The sequence below is a fragment of the Dermacentor albipictus genome, chromosome 6 (genome assembly GCF_038994185.2).
Source record: "Dermacentor albipictus isolate Rhodes 1998 colony chromosome 6, USDA_Dalb.pri_finalv2, whole genome shotgun sequence".
NCBI lineage: Eukaryota > Metazoa > Arthropoda > Arachnida > Ixodida > Ixodidae > Dermacentor > Dermacentor albipictus.
In genome coordinates, this window is record NC_091826.1 from 131,661,745 (window position 1) to 131,679,200 (window position 17,456).

At 45.2% G+C, this 17,456-nt stretch overlaps 1 protein-coding gene across 5 annotated transcripts in view; it reads left to right on the plus strand.

Moving 5' to 3' along the window:
• The window catches only part of LOC135918618 (uncharacterized), a 440,383-nt gene that overhangs the window by 256,292 nt on the left and 166,635 nt on the right, over positions 1-17,456 (plus strand). For all 5 annotated transcript variants that reach the window (XM_065452238.1, XM_065452236.1, XM_065452237.1 and 2 more), the window contains one exon: positions 1,222-1,455. In XM_065452238.1, the coding sequence (XP_065308310.1) occupies positions 1,222-1,455 (234 nt within the window). The remainder of the gene's footprint in view (positions 1-1,221; positions 1,456-17,456) is intronic.

A 17,456-nucleotide genomic window follows, 5' to 3' on the forward strand; every position in this document is an offset into this window, starting at 1 on the left:
CTAAAGTCGCACTCACAAACGGGCCTGTAAACACTGTGGGGCTTCCGCCAGACCGGCATACACTCGAGACAACCATGGCGAATTAGGAAGTCACACTTCGTTTTGATGAGGCATGGTGGGCGAGAGTCCTTTCTGCACGGGGTGCTAGACGCCAAACGTAACAGACGGCAGGATGGTGGAAGAAACTGATGTAAATAAACAAATGGCTATCAAAATCCCCATTGTAGAAGGATTCTATGCGGATGTTTAAAAGCCTTGTAATGGCCTCATAAAATCCCATTTTAAGAGAGTATTTTTCTAACGTGATTTAAATAGGAGTCATACTTCTAGGAATATTTGCGTCCGCCGGATATTAGAAATGATATACGACTGTTTATCACCTTCTAAACGGCCTGCACGGATCCTTTAGTGCGCCTTTCAGACGCTCATTTTGTTTTGGCAAATCTGCATGGATGCAGACTACTATCTCCTTTGTGCTAGCTGGGGTGAAAAAAGACTGCACCATTTTCACAGATGGCTGCACCCTTCAATCCTAAATTTAGTACTCGTATGATAAACGGCAGCACCCATGAAATATTCCGAACACAGCAAGCGTACATGTTTGTTGCATGTGGTTTAGCGCATTTACTATTTTTGCATGGTTAACCTTAACACCACTGGGATAGCCGCTCTTACTTTTATTTTGCCGCATCTCTGCTGCCACACCACAAAGAAATATGTACAAAGTACTTCTGCATCATTATTCACGATGCTATCGCAAGTAAACATAATACTGTGAATATATTTTTGCGCAGACATCTTGTCAGCTTTTGAAATTATTCTATGCCGACTAACTTGAATCGCCAAGTGCTTTGTTCAACATATTGGGCCATTTCTTTTGATAACGTACACAATAATATGTCCATTGCACTTGAAAGGACGCTTCAAGTTATATTGTGCTACCACTCGCATATGCCAAAGAAGAATGCCACACTCAAAGGCACAGTCAGCGCACCCTCTGGGAATGGAATTTGCGTGATCTGTCTCTGCAATCGCTTACTGTTCGCAGTTCGTGCATTTTTTTATGGCTAGATCAAGTGCATAACTCGTACCGACCTCTTTATACCCATTTTTGTTCTGGCTTTTGGGCTTTTCATGGAGCCATCGAGAGAATGTAGGTCGAAATCACCCATTTCTTCCTGCTTGCTTGTGTGTGCCCATCGAGTGTCACGGTGCTTGCAGGCTGCCACCTTGTACAACGGTGACAGGCACACACGTTTCGGTCTTAGTCATTCGCCGAAAATGCTGGACTTTTTGCTGTCGGGAAACGCGGATGCCAAGAATCGGTCCTCCGCATTCAAGCAGGCCACGGAGAAGCTGTTCGCCAATGCCAGCTTCCCCTCCATCGGTGTCATGGGCCTCGTGAAGAAGGCCAACGAGTTCACGCACGATCCGAAACTAGCCAACTGGTACAAGGCAAGTATATCATCTGGTAGCGCAGTGTTACAATGTGGTGGGGCCCTTGCACTTGCACAACGATTACCTTTATTAAAGCCAGCACAAGGTGCTTTCTTTCAGTTACAAGAACATTTTCGAAATCATATAAAATGCGTAGCGGTGTTCAGACAGTTCGGAATGATTACCTGAAGAGCTGCACGTTACTTTATGTTGGTTGCTTTCACGTGAAAATGCAATGTCGGATTGCTTAATTGAAAATATTCACTACTTAGTAAAGTATATTATTCGCCTTGGGCCCATGTTCAAACTGCGAAATTAAAGCCTTAACTGTGATTAAGCCATATGGGCTTAGCAGAAATGCTGAGACTTGTGCCACTCTCGCGTTAGAGTAAAGAAAAGATTATATGATATTTTGGGCCCCATGAGCCACACTGCCCGAAGGTTTGGTGCTGCGTTAATCCAGGCCAATAGCCTGGGGCAATATTATCTTGAGCAGGCACTCCCATGTTATTCAGACTGCATAACCCAGCCACTAGGCACACAAGTTCCAGGCATGTATCACGAGGAAACTGTCTCCACTAACCGGTATGTCAAAATAAAAGTCTTAGCATGCTACCACACGCTTATTATATAACAGCAGATGAAAGGACGAGAGAAAAAAAAAACTCTGGGACAACTTCGCACTAGCGGCGCAAAGACCGGGTAAACAGCGAAGTTGGTGGCCTCACGTAGGTTATTCTTGGTTCTGCTAAGTTTACGCATGGTTATGCTTGGAGACTCGGCCAAGTTTTCTGCGTGGTGTCGTCGTTAGGCCCCCAAAAAGCGATGAACTCTCGGTCATTGAAGTATGTACAATGTGTTGTGTAGAACTTCTGCAAGTCGCTGGCGTTTCGTCACCGCTTCATCGGCGCGATATTCGGGATGTGACCGAAATCGTCGCATCCGATTTCGAGTAGCGGAGCGGCGGCTTTCGCGCCGCGCTCCCTCTTCTTCTGTCGCCGCATCTCTCCCGTCGTCGGAGACCCGGCTGTTGCATCGGCCGGCGGCAGAGAGAAAGGCATTGAAGAAGAGCGGACACTCCCCTAGGCATCAGCGGCCTAATTTACTGTAGCGCACCAAGCCGATGGGATTAACTTCCTCACGTTGCGGCTTTGGGCGCGCGCGTTTTGAACACTAGCTGGCACGAGCTACGCCGCCTGGGCTACTCGGCGCCCTTTCTTTCTTTCTTATTTTTTGCTTTTCCTGCTCGCGCGGTCTTGCGCTAACGACCGCAAGACCGCGCGAGTAGAACGAGTAGAGTAGAACGACCGCACTAAGACCGCGCTTGCGCGCGGTCTTAGTGCGGAATCGTTTATTGATTCAAAATGATTGCGAACGATCTTTTCAAGCCTCCATCGAATCTGTGCCACGTGCAACTTCATGAAGTAGACCCAAAACGCCTTGTAAATGAGGAAATGTTTATTTCACTCTATATAAATGCACTTTCCGGATTTTTGTGCATTCATCCCATTTTGTTGCACCAGGTAAGCAGCAGTAGTTCCCTTACAGAGCTCCACCGGACGGCATCAGCTGAAACGAGTAAATTGTAAGCATGTGTCATTTTGGTATTTAGCCTTTTAGGAATACTGCAAGTAGAGGGGAAACGTGCGAAACTGTTGAATGGACGACATTAAAAACAAAAGCAATTCTCTTTTACACACATGGCGTCGAAAATACGCGACTCATTCAAAGCGGTAGTATAAATTATGAAGAAAACATCCGATTTCCAAGCATTCCCTCATTCTCAGGCATTATTTCCTGCACTTTAGGAGCACAAATGCACGGGAAACTGCGCGTTTCAATAACAACTTGGCCTCAGCTCACGCGATAGTGCATTATATCCACAGAGGTAGCCACAACACGGGCCCTAAGCAAGACCATGCTAGACGCTTGCAGAATGCCTTCTACTCAGACTCAAGAGAATAAAGGGAAAGTGAGATATCCACCCAAACGTAGCTAAGTGCTACAAAGGGAACTCATACCGGTTCCTCGAAAGAAAAGCTTCGCAGTTGAAGAAAATTCGTCCTAGTCCGGGACTCGAACCCAGGACCACCGCCTTTCCGGGGCAGCCGCTCTACTATCTGAGCTAACCAGGCGGCTGGCAGATGGCAGGTGAAGTCGAATTTATCAACAACTCAGCAGCAAGGGCAAGAGTTTGACGTAACAGTTCTACGGAAACCTGCAAGGTGGTGAGAACCCTTGCGGGTTTCCGCAAAACTATTACGTCACACTCAAGAGAAGTGCGTGGATGCAAAGCCTGCTGTTACTTGTTCAGAAGGCAGAATTTTCGAGTTTGTGTTTGAGCTCCTCGTCGTTAAGATTTGCGCGTTCTGCCGACGCAAGCTACACACTTCAGTGTTATCAATTTTCTCAATCGCTTGTCGCGTCTTCTACAAGCCTGAGCACTGAAAGAAGGTATATGTAGTGGGGCCAGAGAAAGCGTCACATGCTTGTCTGGCTGAGATTCAGCAAACGCCAAAATAATTGTCGCCACGGCCGGATTTCTTTTTTGCTCAATGTTTCACAGCCGAGCGTGCCTCAAAATCATAACAAAAAGTTACAACATTAATCACAACAATTTGAGGAAGAGTGAATGCGTCGCGAGCTTGTCCCGGTGAGATTCAGTAGACGCAAAAGTGCATCACACGGCCGAGCTGCTTTTCGCTGAGTCAGAAAGCCGGCCGCGGTCCCTGTGCTCAAACAGTACACCAAAGGTTAACTATATTAGTTGCAATAATGTTTTGGGCAAGAGAAAGCGCCAAAACTTGTCTCGGTAAGATTCAGTACATGCGAAACTGCGTCACACGGCCGAGGTACTTCTCGCTAACTGCGTCACAAAGCCAGAAGAGGCGAGTGTACCCAAGAACTACCGCAACAGGTTGTAATAATGTTGGTGCTCATAGAAAGCGTCGCAAACATCTCCCGGCTAGTATGAGTTATTAACTAAAATTAACTACGCCAGGACGGCCGAGCTGTCTTTCCCTAATTTCGTCACAAGTCTCGGTTCCGTGCCGTATAAGCCAAAATTGCTTGAAAGGTGTCGTAGACTGTCAAACAATATTTCTCACATTGTCATCGTACAATATCGCAGAGTTGCCGTGGTAAGTGCAGAAAGAACTCCAGTATACGCCGAGAGCCCAAGAAATATGCTACATACAAAAGAGACGGGTCGCTGAACAGACGGAACTTCACATACGCAACCGTCCTCGCTGGCTTCGGTGGCTTGTCTGGCTCATGAAGCATGCACCTGTCGCGCCTGGCCTGCCGTTAGCTTTTGCTAGGTGACGCAAGAAAAAAATGAGTCGCAAAGTATAAGCTCATTTATAGCATCACGTGCCTCAAAAAAGGACTGACGACGTTTAATGGGGACAGCAGGCCATATCCAGCTTTTCTGGACACGTACCAACTAGCGCCCCAAGCGGGCCCGGCACGAAGCTAGCGCGTTTTCAATGGAACGAGCGGGTTTTTCGCGAATAACAAAAGCTGCAGGCCGATTATTGAAAAACGCAGGTGACAAACGTGTTCTGGAAGACAGTCCACACGAGCCAAATGCAGTGATCACTCTATGGCACGTAAAAATTTTGTTCCCACAGCAGTTAAAGTTTTAGCAATGGAAGCCTATGGAAACGACGAAAATTTGTGCTCGATTTTTGAGGCAAGAATGATGACTGTAATAAAACTATCCAGTCTATCGTAATACGCAGTGGAGCGTAAGTAGTCCGGAGACTCAGCTTTCGATTGATGCCTCTCTCGGCTCTCCACATATGGCGTAAGACTGTTCCCGAAAGCGATTTTTGTAACACTGTCGTGAAAATTGCCGTGGTATCTATAACAACATGAGCGTACCCCTCGGCGAAGCCTCGGTAGCCGTGGCCTAGTGGTAGAATACCGAGCACCTTTCGTCCCGCATCACGGCGGCCGCGGTTCGATTCCCCCTTCACAGCGGTTTTTTTTTTTAACCAGCATAGGACCTAGTTTTGTAGTCTCTCACTAGATGGCAGAATCACAAAACCCAAGATTTGCTTTCGGTTTTGGTTTCTCAACAGCGCATTTCTTGAAAGCCGCATAGGGCTCATAGTCTCCTACCAAATGGCATAAACACAAAACTCAAGAATTGCTTTCGATTCTGGTTTTCCAGTGGTGCTCTTGAAAAATTATGCTTTCTGTTTTTCCTTCATAAAACGTAGCAGTATCGTGTTCATTTGTTAAGTCATCGCTTTTATGAAGGTTTTATTAATTGGACAACATAACTAGAAGCTTGCGCATGGCTTTGTGTTACGAAAAAAAAAAAACTTTCGTGCTTTGTAGCGTGGAACCTGCAAGAACAAGATGGCTATTCTTATTGCGTTCTTCTGGAAGGTCCGTTTTCTTCGACTTTCGGCTGTCCTTAATGGCACACACTCCGAGCGAATGACGTCCAGCTGTGCCACAATGTTACCCGGTCGCCAGTGCACTTCCTATGCAACATCCGTGTGGAACACAGGGTCTGCTAGGCGGAGTCGCTGCCCGAACGTTAATTATTTTTAAATATTCATCCAAATAAGAAATGCACCAACTAGGAGATGTGCAGCGTCTGGATTAGTAGCTACTGTCAATGTGTTCCCTACAGCCAAGTGGTATCAATCCGTAGGTGTGGCCGTAAAAAACCATTTGAGTAAATGTCCTTCGTTCGGTGCATTTGCTTTTAATGGGCAGCATTCTTTGTCGAGTACCCCTGCAATTTGGTAGCAAAATCGTGCAATATCGTGCCTGTAACGCCAAAAGCTTGACGCATTTCCCATATAAATATATAGGTCTTCATAAAAAGTGTTGGGGTGACCAACTTGAAGTTGGAAGTGGCATCAGCATAAATTTGGGCCAAGGTGAATTTAGCAGTGATATGGGAGTGGCCCTACCTAAATTTGAGGTGAAATGGTAGTAAGCCAAGCTGAATTTGAGGCTGATATGGGGGTGGCCCAACCTAAGTTTGAGGTGATATAGGGGTGGGTAAGCCTAAGTTTGGGGGAATATAGAGGTGGGTCAGCCTGGATTTGGGAATGATATGGGGGTGGGAGAACCTAAATTTGGGGGTGATATGGGGGGTGGGCCACCCTAACCATGGGCGTGATATGGGGCTGGACCAAGCTGAATGGAGGGGGGGGGTAGGGGGGCTAACCTAAATTTGGGAGGGATTTGCGGTGGGCCATCCTAAATTTGAGGTGATAGACGGGTGGGCCAGGCTAAGTTTGGGGCTTATAGGGGGTGGGCCAACCTGAATTTGAGGATGATATGGGGGTTGGCGAACATAAATTTGAAGGTAACATGGGGACGCGCTAACCTAACCATGGGGGTGATGTTTGGCTGGGCCAAGCTGAATTGGGGGGGGGGGGGGTAGGTGATGGGTGGACTAACCTATATTGGGGTGTGATTTGCGGTGGGCCATCCTAAATTTGAGGTGATCGAGGGGTGGGCCGGCATTAGTTTGGGGCTGATATGGGGGTGGGTCAACCTCGATTTGCAGGTTGTATTGGAGTGGGCCAATATAAATTTGGCGGTGTTGTGGAGGCGGGCCAATCTGTATTTGGGGGTGATATGGGGTTGGTCCTACCTAAATCTGGGGGCAATCTCGGGGTCGGTTAATCTGAACTTGGGGGCGATATGGGGGTGGGCCAACCTAAAGTTTGGGGTACGTCTACTGGAATTTTGGGGAACGATTTATGAAAATTCGTGGATGGACCAACTCAAAAATTAGGGGTGGCCCAATTGAAATTGGGGATAGGCCAACTCCAAGTTTAAGGCTGGGCGAAAAAAAATCGGGCGTGGCCGACTTAAAATCGGGGGGTGGGCCAATTTTAATTTGAGGGTGTGCCAACTTGAAATTTGGGGGTGGGCCTATCTAATGTTTGGGGGCGGGCCAATTGAAATTTGGGGGGCCTGTTTACGAATAGTTAGACAACAACAGTGGTGTTTCTGCATCTTTTTCATCATCGCAAAGTATGTATATTAATAATTGTTACCTAATACTCCTCAAGGTGAGCTACCATCGAGCCTTCCCAGCCCACTGGGCTGATAATGTCACAGAAGTACTCTCATCGTGACAACTGCGACGTTCAATGCGGAGATCACATGAACAAATCGCAGACTGAGCTGACCATTTTCGCACCAATGTCATTGCTAACACTACTCGCTCGTGCTAGAGGCAAAACAAGCTGACAACTATCATAATTCAACTTTCACTCGCACGCTAGTCGACACGCTCTCAGCGCACTATTTCGCCAATCATTGGATAGAGCCTTTCTGGATGTTTTACTGTCGTGTTGCGTCGTTTTTCACGAAGGCCGTCTCCCGAAAAGAGAATAGATTTTTGAGATTGACGAGGCAAGCTAGTATATAACTCAAACGAAGCAAATGTATAAACGGTTATAGTGATTTTTCAAAAATGAATATAAGTAAATAAGATTTCAGATGGTATTGTTTCGACCGGGCAGGACAACGAGTTTTTCCCGCCTGTCACAGTGCTTTGACCGAAAACCTAATCATTTAGCTCAAACGTGTTGCCCAATACTACATGTGCTAAATGCAGAAAAGTGCGGTGCGTGGTCCCAGCTTCAAAGCCAGTCTATTTTGTGTACGGTTGTTGATATTGTAGTAATGTGGAGTTTTCTTCTTTATAAGAGCACAAAAAGAAAAATATAACAGATGGTAGCTAAGCGCAAAGTAAATTGGAAGATCTGAAACCAGCAATTATTTTTATATTGTGGATTGGTCTTCTCCGCCGGTAGATCGCTGTCGCATTACTTCAAAGAATTTTGTTTGTGTGAACTGCAGCAAAAACGAAAATACTACCATTTCATTGCCAGGACCTTTATGCCCTCCACACACACAAGAAGGACACCAGATAATTGGCAATATCAGTTTATAAACTGACATTGTTTTGCTAATTTCAGTGTAGCGTGGTGCCTGCGGACGGAGTATTTTCTTAGTATCAGTCCAGTGTTAGCAGTGAGAAGCAGTTTGGTCTACCATTCCCATGAGGGCATACTAGCCATTGCAGCGCTTTCATCATCATCATCATCAGCCTGGTTACGCCCACTGCAGGGCAAAGGCCTCTCCCATATTTCTCCAACAACCCCGGTCATGTACTAATTGTGGCCATGCCGTCCCTGCAAAATTTCTTAATCTCATCCGCCCACCTAACTTTCTGCCGTCCCCTGCTACGCTTCCCTTCCCTTGGAATCCAGTCCGTAACCCTTAATGACCATCGGTTATCTTCCCTCCGCATTACATGTCCTGCCCATGCCCATTTCTTTTTCTTGATTTCAACTAAGATGTCATTAACTCGCGTTTGTTCCCTCACCCAATCTGCTCTTTTCTTATCCCTTAACGTTACACCTATCATTCTTCTTTCCATAGCTCGTTGCGTCGTCCTCAATTTGAGTAGAACCCTTCTCGTAAGCCTCCAGGTTTCTGCCCCGTAGGTGAGTACTGGTAAGACACAGCTATTATAGACTTTTCTCTTGAGGGATAATGGCAACCTGCTGTTCATGATCTGAGAATGCCTGCCAAACGCACCCCAGCCCATTCTTATTCTTCTGATTATTTCTGTCTCATGATCCGGATCCGCAGTCACAACCTGCCCTAAGTAGATGTATTCCCTTACGACTTCCAGTGCCTCGCTGCCTATTGTAAACTGCTGTTCTCTTCCGAGACTGTTAAACATTACTTTAGTTTTCTGCAGATTAATTTTTAGACCCACTCTTCTGCTTTGCCTCTCCAGGTCAGTGAGCATGCATTGCAGTTGGTCCCCTGAGTTACTAAGCAAGGCAATATCATCAGCGAATCGCAAGTTACTGAGGTATTCTCCATTAACTTTTATCCCCATTTTTTCCCAATCTAGGTCTCTGAATACCTCCGGTAAACACGCTGTGAATAGCATTGGAGAGATCGTATCTCCCTGCCTGACGCCTTTTTTTATTGGGATTTTGTTGCTTTCTTTATGGAGGACTACGGTGGCTGTGCAGCCGCTATAGATATTTTTCAGTATATTTACATATGGCTCGTCTACACCCTGATTCCGTAATGCCTCCATGACTGCTGAGGTTTCGACAGAATCAAATGCTTTCTCGTAATCAATGAAAGCTATATATAAGGGTTGGTTGTATTCCGCACATTTCTCTGTCACCTGATTGATAGTGTGAATATGATCTATTGTTGAGTAGCCTTTACGGAATCCTGCCAGGTCCTTTGCTTGACAGAAGTCTAAGGTGTTCCTGATTCTATTTGCGATTGCCTTAGTAAATAGTTTGTAGGCAACGGACAGTAAGCTGATCGGTCTATAATTTTTCAAGTCCTTGGCGTCCCCTTTCTTATGGATTAGGATTATGTTAGCGTTTTTCCAAGATTCCGGTACGCTCGACGTTATGAGGCATTGCGTATACAGGGTGGCCAGTTTCTCTAGAACAATCTACCCACCATCTTTCAGTAAATCTGCTGTTACCTGATCCTCCCCAGCTGCCTTCCCCCTTTGCATATCTCCCAAGGCTTTCTTTACTTCTTCCGGCGTTACCTGTGGGATTTCGAATTCCTCTAGACTATTTTCTCTTTCATTATTGTCGTGGGTGGCACTGGTACTGTATAAATCTCTATAGAACTCCTCAGCCACTTGTACTATCTCATCCATATTAGTAATGCTATTGCCGGCTTTGTCTCTTAACGCATACATCTGATTCTTGCCAATTCCTAGTTTCTTCTTCACTGTTTTTAGGCTTCCTCCGTTCCTGAGAGCATTTTCAATTCGCTTTACGTAGCGCTTTACTGTAGGACAAATTAAGTGCTAAAAACATGGTGTGCCTTGCCCTTTCCGCACGTCGTCCATCCATTCTGTTATGGTGACGATCAACGTTGTGTTGACAATTTGACAAGGTTTGTTGCATTTAAAACAAGAACTCAAAATCTAGTGTCTGTTGGTTTCGAATTCTTGAATTAGTTGATCATTTGTTTATTCAAAATTGTTCAAAATTGCAAATTAAAAAAAGCGAAACCATCAAGTTTACAACTCTCTTTCGGCAAAGAAAACTGATATCAAAATTATGTACGTTGCATCTAACAGCACATCTAAAGCAGACAAAATTGATGTATTGCGCATGAATCTGAAAAAATTCAGTAATATGGAAATACAGCTTTTCTACAACCCTTGTTCACAACGTAACGACTTTACGTAAGATATAAATCGGCATATTGGAATTGTCGAATGGATGCTGTTTACAGAACCACGATATCAGTTCTTGATCTGGAGTTATTAATTTGTAAACTTCGTGCTTGTGTGCTTTTCGCACTTTCGAATTGTTGAATATCTTTTACCAAAATTCAGGCCCTAAATAGAAATTCCGCTTCCAATAGTCACTATAATTTACCTTTCTCTCCCGAATGCAACAAATTTCGTTAAAATCGGTCCAGAGGTTATCTAAGAAAAGCGTTTCGGCGTTTTACATCTATTTGAATAGGCCGAGTCGGAGTAGGGCCCGTGTTAAAGCTTCCTCTTAGCGACTTCGCTGTAAAAAAAAAAAAGAATAAAAGAAATAAAGAAAACAAAAACGCTGCATCTATCAATATCGCCGGCTCAGATTTCGTCAGGATGGCACCGTCCCCATCGGCACGGCTCTGTGAGCAGCTACCAAGCTGTTCACTTTCGTTATCTTCCTTCCCTTGGCGGCCGCGCATTGTCTTGATGCCAGCGGCGCGCTAAATCTGCACCATCATTCCGTCATGCATCGCTTCTGCGACCAAGCAAGCTTTCGGCGGCACACGTACACTGCCGCGTTGACACCAAAACTTTAAACTGCTTGCTTTCGAGAAAACAGCATGAATACAAATGGAAGGCGACTATAAGGCCACGGGGAATATGTTCGCGGGGCCATACTATTGATGACAGCATACCGAAAGGCTAAATGTGGTCAGGTTGACTTTACAGGTTTGGAAGGAACGACTGACGGTCTAGCTGCTTCATTATCACATAAACAGCGCTTGAAGTTGTTAGCGCAGTTTGTGTGTTGTTCCTCCTTTGTGTCCCGTCGTGAACTGCTGTTCTTTCTGTGGCTTTACAGATGTTCGTTTTCTGCGTCAGTTACGCCTTCCAAGAGTGTTTACTTGGAAAATGTTTGTTTGCATGGCTCTTACAGAAGCATGTTTAGTCGAAAGTTTTTCGATTGGCTGCATAATCTCGAGGACGGGCTCCAAACTGCTCATTTTCTTTAGCCACGTAAGAACCATTACTGAAAATTTAATTAACGTAGCTTTGTTGACTACGCAAACAACTTCTCAACTTACTCCGCATCTAGAGATTACCAATCTGAACACTCGAATGATAAAATGTCAACATTGTTTGTATCATTTCAATAGTTTTGTTTCGTGCAGTTAAAAGCAGCCGGCATATTGATGGTGTTGTAGACTTCTTATAAAGTAAGTGTGAAAGCTTGGACAGGTTATCTTGGCACAAATCAACTTCATCAGCTTAAGCACATGTGCCCAAACTTGCACGACTGCCTTTACAACCGATTCTGATATATTATACAAGAAGCACCTCAGCGCTACGGTACATCCCACAAGGTGTGCGAGAACATTGTGTGCGCTCCCGATTAAGTGCCTGAGCGTTGGTGGCATCAGGCTCGGTTTTCTGGCATCATAAGGAATAAAAACGGCTGCCTGGAGGAAAGCATTGGGTACATTTTCAGTACTTTGTAACATATGGATCATCACGGATGTGCACGTTAGAACGAAAAGTACTGAAATATTAAGATGAGGCTTTCGCTGGATGTATTTTAGCTGTCTAATGATAAGATCTAAAGAAAAAATACTGTGATTTTGTGACAAATAATGCTAACATGAAATACGAGCTCCGACACAGTAGCCATGGTGGAACTGGCCCCTGGACTATTGGGATACATTGAACCACGATACGCTGTTTGATAGTTCGCGCTTGAATTTCCTGTATGTCGGCGCCGCTGTGCAGTGTTGGAGGGCCTTTTTAAACGACAAGCACTATTTTTCGGCTAATATTGAAAGCAACTGTATTCCTTTTTCAGGGGGGGGGGGGGGGCTTTTTTTTTTAGCGTCTAACCACAGTTCCAAAGTTATCAGTTAGCTCAAGATGCGCCTGCATGTGTTTCTAATATCCAGTATGTTGTCACGGATTCAATAGCGAAAGAGCGTTATCTTATCAGATTGCGCGCGTGAAGCGAATACTGGCCTACATTCGCCGTCACATTTGAGGACCCGAGATTGCGCCGCAATGTACGACCATTTCAGTATGACGAACTAACGCCTTGATCCGTAGATCGGAATCAGAGGAAGCACTTTGCACGCAGCCATCGTTGCGCTTTGAGCGTTTTCTTTTCCAGAGCAAGCTCACTTTATAATGAGTTATATTCATGACTCACTCTTTGGAAGTGTTTTGTTGTTGACATCCCCACAATGTGAGAGTATAGAGGCGCTCCATCTTCATTGAGTGAACACTTGGAAACGGACTAGGCCTTTTCTTGCGTCTGCGTTTACACACTTACCGCATCAATTTATTTTTTATAACCTAATTTAGGAGGCTGTAAAGCACAGCAACCTTTTATTAACAGGACGTTTTATTAACACAGAAAATATAAATGCTTATTAGTCGGCTTTCACCTCATGGTAAGGAATTTCAATAAAGATATCTTTATGATAATGAAAAGCCTATCCTCTTGGCAACGTTTAATCTGAGTTCCTCTTTGCAAGCTGATACAGACTTGCAGGTGGTTCGTATCGGGGGCCCTGATCAACATATGTCCAACCGTCCAACAAAGAGTTATTCCGAATGTTTAATTTCAGGAAGGCGTGTTACCCTCCTGTCTTTCATTCCCGTTCGCAAACACGCATAAGACGAAAGTGCTGCATGAACAGCATCGTTAGTCAAAACCAACGTGCTAGCGTTACTCACCTCGCTTATATCGCTCTCATTTAGGCTTATATACGAAATATATATATTTTATATCCACGCATCACGAATCCAAAAAACCTGTCCGTGACCAGCCCAGCTAGGTTTCTTTCATTTCGTACTTCGTAGTAGTGGCTAATAGTAGCTCACGAAGCAGAGCACTGAGTGGGGATATTGCAGAGAAGGTGTTCTATATACTGTCTCGTCACCCACCAAAAATTGCCCGCCGTGCTACTGGCCATTCCTAGAAAATTGTATATGTGACGCCCAGTCATTTACAACACCGCAACTTTGTTCTGCGATTGGAGAGTCCAGGTGAGAGACAGGGTGGTTATGTAGATAAAGACACGCTATTTTCTGCAGTAACATAGGAAAACATGAATGAATGCCTTCATTTATTGAGAAAAAAGAAGACCAAGCATCAGTGGAAGCACGTCTCAGCAGATTGGGAAAGAAGCGGGGGACAAAGAGGAAAAGCTCGAGGCCGGGTGGCAGGCGAAGGCGCAGTTTAAGGGCGAGAGAATATAAGCAAGAGTTGGTGAAACCAGTTGAATTCAAGTGTAGATCTGTGATGTGGCGAGTAAATGATTGGAGTCACCGCCAAGCATCCGTCATTTGCGGTAGTATGAGCACCCGCCGTTCTTGGTAACAAACGTTTACTGAAAACCAATCTTCGCAATTAATTATTCATCAGCCATACCTCGCCACGTATTTCTTAGTGGCAGGGTCAGTGGATTTCAACTACGCTGTCGCGACAAGTTACGACTATAACGTGGCGCTTGCGGTTACGGTTGCCATACTCGTGACTCTTACTATTGCGCGAATACTATAAACATGGGCTTACTGCACAAGTTAGTGAACAGACATTTTAGAACCGCGTTTCTCACCTTACATACGCGCAACGCAATCACCATTGCAGCATGTTACGGTGCGCGTCCTTTCAAGACAGAGACGAAAACAAAAGAACGCGTTAGAAGACAGGGTATCGACTTGGGCCTCGTGCCAAACATATCCAAGCCAACAATATTTATTTTATTTCAATACCCTAACGGCCCAATGCGGGCGTTACGTAGGGGGGGATTCATCAAAGAAAACTTAACAATATACAACACAGAATATAAACGGCTGAAGACAGGAATAAACAAGTTAATAAGCCAGGTACAAGTTGACAGGGGAAGAAATGCTAGGAACAGGTACTGAAAAAATGCACATGTAGCAAATCCCACAAAACAAAAATCGCACCTTCAGAAGTTACAAAACATGTCATCTAACATTCCACAGAACGTTACGGCCCACACGCACACACTGAAAAAAAAACGAAAAAAAAACGCACATCATTCTAGCGGAATTTTCTAAGTATATATGGGGGGGGGGGGGGACGGGACCAAAGAGCTGTTTGAAATGATGATGTTCCAGCGATAGCCGCAATGCTAGAAGGAAGCGAATCCCACTCTTCAATAGCCAGGACCAGAGGTGAGTATTTGTATCGTTCTGTCCGAGTGAAAATGGGTTTAGTCTTCTTCATGTGATCTACACGAGCCGGTGTGTGCGGCACCGGGAGAAGATGTGAACTTGCGAATGGTGTGTTGCTGTGGTAGAGAGTATGGAAAAAAGATAAACGGCTGAGTTTTCTGCGCATGACCAGAGGCGGGAGACGGAGCGATATTTTCAGTACTGTTACACTTTGATACCGAGAGTAACGGAAAAGGATGAATAGAGCAGCCTTGTTTTGTATACATTCCAACATGTTAACAAGATAGGTATAATGAGGGTTTCAGATCACGGGTGCGTATTCTATCACAGGCTTGATTAGCGCGTTGAATGCGTGTAGTTTTGTACCCTGGTTGGCTTGGCATAGTCGGCGTTTAAGAAGACGAAGTTTTTTTAAGTCTTTGGTAGTAATCAGTTCAATATGAGTGCTCCAGGATAAATAAGAGCTAAAATTTACACCGAGGTATTTTACCGACGCTGAAGTTTGAATGATAGTATTATTAACTGTGTGGGCATTAGGAATCGTCTTAGCAGCGGAAGTAAACTTGAGATGTATAGTTGTGTCTACGTTAATTACCATCTGCCCTACCGCACCAATGAGTTAGCTCATCAAGATCAGTCTGGAGAGCAACGATGTTAACAATCATGCCGTCGTTTCTATGCAAAGAGGTTATGTATTTAAACTTCTCGAGTGACAGTCCAATCCGCCACCTACGGGAGCGCTTGAAGCCGCCGGCGGCCATATTGTTAGAGGAAAAGGAGCACGGTTACAGTACGTGGCTCCAAGCACGCGCGACGCAACTGTGCTTGCGGTTCTGCGATGAAAAATCAAATGACACCCCTTTAGGAAGTATATCAGTCCGGCATTGTGTGTTGCTGTTGTAAAAAAAAAAGAATGTCATGGTGGTGGGTGCCTTGTCTTCTGTGTACAATATGTTGCGAGAACTGAAAAACAGTCGTTTCCTGTTTTCTTCATTCAGTAACCTGCCGCGTGCATCGGAACTGTGATGCCCTTTCGTCGATACGTGGTGCCGGGCCGTATTGACAAAACATGACCTTGAAATATAGTATCCTTATGCCATTTCTTTTAAAAAATCACTATTTGTGTTAATGAGCATTTTTGCTTTAAACCTAGAAAACAAGAAAAATATTCAACGGTAGGTCTCATTTCTGTCTGGGGTTTCGGTTCTAGCTGAAAAGAGTTGGTGAAAGCAAATTTACAATACAGCTAAGGCGACCCACCATCTGCACGAAGCCGCAAGCCTACATGCGCTCCAATGAGGGTAACCTGCCAAAGTTAAAGTCATGCGTCACTGGCGGCTCAAGCAATCTTTACTTTTTTTTTCGTTTCTGCATCCGTTCTTCCTGCGTCTGTGGCAAAAACGAGAAGTGGGAAGGCAGATAAACGGAAATTGGTGGAGGCAGGTGGTAGCGTAATGGTTAGAGTGCCCATCTCCCAAATGCAAGATGCTGCATTTGGGAGATGGGCTCGAATCCCGGTGGTTTGTTTGGGAAGACAGCTTTCTGTGCACTCTGGTGACTGCGACGCTCAGAATTAGGCGGCAGACTGACGACAACGGTCGCCGTCAACGTGACAGAATAAGCGGGCGTGCAAGGTCCCACTTAAAGCCGAAAGTACATTCAGAGGAGATACGCTATACTCTTGTCGGCAAAAAAAAAGAAAAACTGATGAGTAACGAGCGGTGTTGTTGAGCGAAGCTGTAGACCGATAATGTCACCATAGACATGACCACGCTCCAATCCCGGTGCTCAGCGGAAATATACGTCGACAGCATGTCAACTAGCGTGTTATAGATACTTCATTAAGGTCGTCTTAAGGTGTCTAGCAGGAGCGAGTAGTATAGGAGATTTCATTCGAGAGAAGGCGGTGAACGAAGTCCGCGAAAAGTAATTGAGGATAGCCATATTGAACGTCGACGCCGTGTTGAAGAAAGCCTGCGACTTCAGTTGCTCAGCCGACAGAAGGCTTGAGTAGTAGCATATCGCTGTGTGTATTTGGTAACCACAGCGATAGACACACACTTTGCGGAAGTAAACAGAGGAAAGGGACGTAGTGAGTTGGCCGCCCTTTTCAAGCTCTGCTTGAAAAATGCATGTGGCGAAGTATGACGCACCAAATAGTATATGCCAACCCAAATGAATCAGCGTGGTCATACTTGCGCGACATGCCATGGTGGCCTGCCACCAGGACATCATGAAGTTGCAGCGATTACAGTTTGCATTGGGTACTTGAGAATTAGAACGAGCACATCAGAGACGTCCGAGGGATGTTTCTACGGTATAAGAAGACATCGCTCTCGCCCTCCCCCCCCCCCCCCCAAATAACTAGATCATGAATATAAGCTTACGAATAGGGGCATCATAAGATCGAGCACTAGGGCGCTTGTTGATCTTGTTCAGGATGACGTCAGCGTTTCGTTCAGCGTTTATTTCTGAGAAAATGAGTTGGAGTTACGTTTATTTGCATCACAATGGTGGGCGTAATCAGGCAAACATTGACAGCATTTCATTAGAGGGTGCCTGACTA